The following is a 6,041-nucleotide window of genomic DNA, read 5'->3' on the forward strand; positions in this document are numbered from 1 at the left end:
GGGGCCGCCAGGGACCTGACAGCTGTGGGGGGGTGGTCTGGATTCTCAAGGGAGAACCAGGGGCCAACTTTGCCTGGCAGAGGCCTCTGGCCGCCCATCCCGGGCCCAGGGGTGGCCTGGGTGTGGCCACACTCCCAAGGGAGGACCAGAGAGAAGCCCTGGGCTGAGGCGAGAGCCCTGAGCCCCCAACCGGGGTGGGGGCGCTGTCACTGGGGAGGCTCGCTCACCCCGCCGGGCAGGGCAGGGAGGTGGCAGGTCCCCTGGGGTGGGGGGCAGGCCCTGAGGCTGGCAGGAGGGAGGAGAGGGGTGAGACTCGGGGCTGGGAGGGGGCGCTGCCCTACCTGAGGCCTGGGGGGTCGGGGGGCTCCCTCCCAGGCCGCTGAGGTCCCGTCTCCGCCCATCCAGGCCCTCGCCATGGCGTCCTCGGCCGCCAGCCCCGGTATCAATGTCACCAGCTGCAGCACGGAGAGGAGCGCCCTGGCGCAGGCGCTGACCCAGGCCTCCATCGGCCTCGTCCTGGCGCTGGGCCTGCCGCTCAACGCCGCGGCCCTCTGGGTGCTCGGCCGCCGCCTGCGCAGGTGGACGGAGACCCGCGTCTACATGGTCAACCTGGCCGCGGCTGACTGCCTCCTGGTGCTGAGCTTGCCGGGGGTGCTGTCCACGCTGGGCCAGCCGCGGGGCGTGGAGGAGGGCACCGCCTGCCGGGTGCTGCAGGGCTTCTACCACGCCAACACCTACCTGAGCGTCGGCCTACTGACCGCCGTGGCCGCCGACCGCTATGCCGCCCTGCGCCTCCCGCTGCGGGCCCGGGGCTGGCGCAGCCCCCGCCAGGCCGCCCTCACCTGCGCCGGCCTCTGGCTGCTGGTGCTCACGGCTGTGGGGCTGTCTGCGGCCGGGCTGCAGCCGGGGGAGAGGCTCTGCTTCGGCCGGGGCCACACGCGCGGCCCCAGGACACTGGCCTTCTCCCTGCTGCTCTTCTTCCTCCTGCTGCCGGTCATGGCCTTCTGCTCCGCGCAGGTGCTCTGGCACCTGGCCCGGGAGCGGCGGCGGGCCCCGCCCCAGTTCGCCGGCCTCACCCTCAAGGCCCTCCACGTGGTGGCCGCCAACCTGGTCACCTTCCTGGTGTGCTTCCTGCCGCTGCACGTGGCCTTGCTGGCCACGCTCGTGGCCCAGTGGACAGGCGCGGCCTGCCCCACTGTCCAGAGGGTGGCTGCCTTCGTGCAGGTGGCTTCCCGCCTGGCCAACGCCAACTGCTGTCTGGACGCTGCCGGCTACTATTTTGTGGCGAAGGAGTTCCAGGAAGAGGTGGGGGCCCTCCTCGTCTCGCCCCAGGGTGCTTCTGCCTCGGAGCCCCCCGGTCCCGGAGGCCAGGGCGGGGCAGCAGAGGAGGCCAGGGGCCCGCGAGCGCTCGCCCCTGCTCCACAGGGGCCGCCGGGAAGACGGCCGCCTCCTTGCCCCGGGGTGGCTGGCGCGGTCACCGACACTGCGGGCCCCCGGGAGGGCACCCTCGTGCGCAGGACTGAATAAAAGCAGGGCTTGCCAAGCACCAGCTTCTGTCCAGCCAGAGCCTGGCGGGGCTCCCCCTGGCCTGTGCCCCATCCCCGCCTCAGGCAGGGTGCTCAGAGCCCGAGATCGTCCTTCCCCAGAACAGCCCCACCCCGAGCCGAGCACGTCCCTGGGGGCCCTGTGGGGTGGGGAGGCGACCGCGGCTGGGCAGGCTCACCGGGCGGCGGCGCTTGGTCAAGAGTGGCCGGTCCTGCTGCAGACTGGGGCCTCCGCAGGACTCCGGTTGGGGGCGGAGGCAGGTCAGGATGGAGGCTGCTCTGGGCGCCCAAGGGAGGGCTGGCGGGGGGCGGGGACAGCGTGGTGGGGAGTCCAGGTGGCCATGGGGGCCTTAAAAGGGGCTGACGCTGGAGGCCCCAGTGGACGCTCTAGAGGGACCCAGCCAAGGAGTAAGAGGGGCTCACCCCAGGAGTCTGAGACCAGGGACAGGTGTGGGGTGAGGGCCAGGAGGGAGCAGGGGCGGGCAGAGCCGGGGCCCGCGCGTGGCCCCAGGACACTGGCCTTCTCCCTGCTGCCCTTCTTCCTCCTGCTGCCGGTCATGGGCTTCTGCTCCGCACTGGTGCCCCCGTCCCTTTGTTGTGCCCCAGACCCCGCCCGTGCATCCCCCTCAGCCCGGCTGGGGCCGGGCCCCTCCCTTGCCCACCCAGCACTTGCTTGCAGGCACACCCCTCCCGGCGCCCACCCCGCCCCTGCCCTGCCCCCACGCCAGCCCCGCCTCCCCGCCCAGCCCAGGCCTCCGATGCCCTCTGATGCCCACCCCCTCCCTCTCAGTCCCCATGGACTGTCCGCATCTCCTCTGGCTGCTTTGGAGAAATCCATGACTGGGCACCGTTTCTCATAAGGGAAGTTTGACATCAGTGCCCAGCTTGGTGAGAGCTGCAGCGTGGTCCGGGTCGAGGGTGGTCAATGCCCCCAGCATGGCCAGCTGCCAGCGTGGTCAAGGCCCAGGGTGGTCAGTATCCCAGTGTGGCCAGCTCCCAGGGTGGTCAGGGCCCCAGCATGGTCAGCTCCCAAGGTGGTCAGCCCCCAGCGTTGTCAGGACCCAGCATGGTCAGGGCCCAGGGTGGTCAGCTCCCGGAGTGGTCCGGGCTCAGGGCGGCAAGGCCTGTGGATGTCAGTGGTCCCTGGTCTGCGTCACTTGCATGGTGTACAGCTGCTGGCCGTGGACCCAGCCTAAGGTGGTTTGCTCACCAGCTTTAGCACCCTTGCCTGCACCCTGGGGCCTGCTGATCCCGGGATGCCCTGCAGGTCCTGGGCTCGGGACACGAGGGCAGATGAGACAGGTAGGTCTCAAGGCCCAGCCTCTGCACTACCCGGCCCCGCCCCCTTTCAGTCCCTATGGAGACGGCAGGCCCCAGAGGTCCAGGAGCCCCTCCCCAGCCTGGCCCATCCCTGGGGTCCCCCCGGACTGTGGCGGTCAGTCCCGGGTTGGGGGACAGAGTGGGCATGTCTTCAGGGGCAGGAACTGTCCCTAGAACCGCCCACACACCCTGCCTGAGCACACTCCCCGCTACCGCCACCCGCGTCAGGCTCAGCCCTGCACCTGCTGGGCCGGGCAGGCACTGGGCCTTGCACCCTCTGTGACACAGGCCAGCAGCGTGGCCTGGGGCCGGGAACGAGAGCCCAGAGGCCGCCAGTCGGGCCTACGACTGAGACCAGGCAGGCGGTCAGCACCAGCGTCTGTTTATTATCGGGGGGCATGTGTGGGCAGGGGCTAGCAGCCGCGAGGCAGGGCCATGGGGTGTGGCCAGCGGCTCCTGAAGCCGGAGTTTGCTCTGGATCAGGTGCTGCCAGGAGGCCCGGGCGGACGTCGGCCGTGCGGCTGAGTGGTTGGTCCTCGCGGTCTTGGCCTTGTTTCATCACTGACAGCCCCGTGCTGGTGCCGGGGCTGCCCTCCAGAGGCGGCGGCCAGCGTGGGGCAGTGCAGGTGCGGCAGACAGGACTGTGGCCCGGAGGCCTGGGCTGTCCTCCGCTGTCCACGGGCGCCTCCTGCCCTCGCAGGGGCACCATGGTGGTCAGCGTGGACACGCAGAGCCAGCTCTCCACCGCACTCTCGGGGCTCCCGGGGCCACTGTCCTCCCCGGGGCAGTGGGCGGCGCCGGCGGGCGATGTGGTGGCAGGACGGCCTCTGGGCAGCCGGAAGCAGCTCACTGGGCACTGAGGGGAGGCCCGGCCGACCCAGGGCCAGCACCGGTGCAGGGCGGAGAGGAGTGGCCGTCACGGGCAGGTCAGCGGGTCCCGCTGAGTCCGAGGCGAAGGCGGGTGGACGGGGAGCCGGGAGGAGCGAGGGCTTCTGCAGCCTCTGGCGTTGGGGCGGGCAGCCCACGGGCTCTGGGAAGAGCGGGTGGGCCCCGCAGGGCGCCCAGCTGCGGAGTTGAGGCAGATCTGGGGTTGCAGCTTTGAGCTTTGTGGGCCGGGTCTGCGCGGGCAGGCAGGGCCGCCCCGTGGACGCCTTCTTGCTCCTCGAAGCCCCGGCCCCGTCCCTACCACAGGCCCAGGGGCCAGGGCATGGCCGCCTCCCTAGGGGGCCCGGCCACTGGCCCTCAGTGGCGGCGGCTCAGCCAGGGCTTCTGAGCGAGGTGAGGGTCGCCGAGCCCCACCGCGGGGCCCCTGGCCTGGGACCGAGTCCAGGGCGGCCCCTGTCTGTTCCCAGGCTCCCAAATGCTGGGGCCGCTGAGCTCGGGTGTGAGCTGGCCGGGGCTTTGCTCACGGAGGGGACAGGTCCCGATGGCCACGGGCTCCCCGAGGCGGCTCCGGGTCCCACACGCCGGGGTGGGGTCCGTCCCCAGCCACTCTCAGGCCAGGGCAGCAGCCCCGGGGCGGCCTGGCTCAGCCCCCTGGGGCTCCAGCTGGTCCATCTTGGTGACCCACGTGGATGGCTGGGGCGTTGGGGCCACTGGGCACCTGTGCCGTGTCCTCCACAGAAGCGCCGCCGCCCCGGGGGCAGGAAAGGCCTCCAGGCCTCCCATGCCTGCGGGACTGTCCAGGTGGTTAGGAAGGAGGTCGGTGGTCCCCCAAGCCTGTGGGTCCCCAAAGTCTGTGGATGTTTGTCCCTGGCAGAGACAGGATGGACACGGTGTGGGGCCAAGCCCCAGGGGCGGCACCCAAGGGCCGACCAGGCAGGCGGCTCCTGGCCCAGCACTGCCCGCCGCTCCCAAAGTTCTAAACTGCCAGTCACCAGCCCCAACTGGCACTGGGCGTCGCTGAGCCGTGGCCGAGGGCGGGGCGGGGGCAGGGCAGTGCTGACCGACGGGAGCAGGCCGGGCGTCAGGGCCCGTCACCCCAAAGCCTCCCCTCAGCAGCCTGGCCCAGGGAGATGGCCTTGGCCTCTGTTCAGAGTCCTACAGGACCTGTTAGATTTGGGGTGTCTCCCAGCAGAACCCCAGAAGAGCATCTGTACCTATGGGGTCCCAGCGAGGTCAGGCCCCTCACCCACAGGAACCCCCAAAGAGTGCACAGGGACTGGACAGAGCAGGAGATCAGGGTGGGGCGCGGGGGCCCCGGTGTCAGACCCAGGGTGACCTGGCCCATGCCGGGTCCTGGTGGTGGCGGCTGGAGGGTGGAGGCCTGGGCAGGCCCAAGTGCGGACAGGGTGTGCCGGGACGGGGGCGCCAGCCTTCAGACACACGGGCCGCGAGCCTGCGGTCTCATCCCTGGGGCGAGCCCGCGTCTTCGCCCGAAGCGCCTGTTCTGAGGCCCTGGGGGGCCCTCCCGCGGGTTGGGGGCCCGACCCAGGAGCCCCTGCCCGCGGCGTCTGTGTGTGGCTGAGGTTGCCCTGTCCGGCGGCGCCGGCCCCACCCACCTGCAGCGGGCGGACCTCCGTGCCACCCCCGCCCCGCTGGGCTGCCTGAGCGACGGGCGGGGGGACAGTCCCCTGTGACGTGCTGCCCCTGGGGTCGCGGCCCTACCAGGTCTGCGCTTGGAGGGGAGCTGTGCGGTCACGGGTGCCCGAGCAGTGAGGCCAGGAGGCCCGTCCCCGCCCGGAGCCGGCCCCCGGGAGTGTCCCCACACGAGCGAGCCGGCGTGGCACCACCGCCCTCCCACTCAGGCCGGCAGCGCTGGCAGCCGCAGGTGGGGGGCGGGGGGGGCACGCAGCAGCCCTCAACACTGAAAGCCCAGGGGATCCTCCTGGAGAGACTTGGGCCTCGCAAGGTCTGGAGCAGAAGAACTTTTGTCTGGATGACGCTGGGGGGTCCGCCGCTGGGGTTCTGTCTGCACCCTTGTTTGGGGCATGTTTGCCGTCGGAATCCCTGGGCCCGCCCGACTGCGGGTGACCGACGAGGCGCGAGGGCTCCCCGCACCTGCTGGCGTCCGCCGTGGCCGCGGCCGGGGGGAGGCCCTGCCCAGGGGCGCACCCAAAGCGCCCGGCTGCTGCGCGGGCAGATGGGCCCCGCGTGGCGGCGCTGCAGGCTGCGGCCCCATCTTGTCCCCTAGTTTGGGGGACTTGATTTTGATTTTGCTCTTTCAGCTTCCGTGCC

General features: G+C 71.6%; 1 protein-coding gene across 1 annotated transcript; it reads left to right on the forward strand.

Moving 5' to 3' along the window:
* Nucleotides 1-414: 414 nt before the first annotated feature.
* LOC311167380 (G-protein coupled receptor 35-like) lies at nucleotides 415-1,527 on the forward strand (the record flags this gene model as incomplete). Its single annotated transcript, XM_084228319.1, has 1 exon — nucleotides 415-1,527. The coding sequence occupies one exon, from the start codon at nucleotides 415-417 to the stop codon at nucleotides 1,525-1,527; it is 1,113 nt and encodes a 370-aa protein (XP_084084445.1).
* Nucleotides 1,528-6,041: the final 4,514 nt, after the last annotated feature.

This window comes from Talpa europaea (assembly GCF_964194135.1).
Source record: "Talpa europaea genome assembly, chromosome: 1".
Classification (NCBI taxonomy): Eukaryota; Metazoa; Chordata; class Mammalia; order Eulipotyphla; family Talpidae; genus Talpa; species Talpa europaea.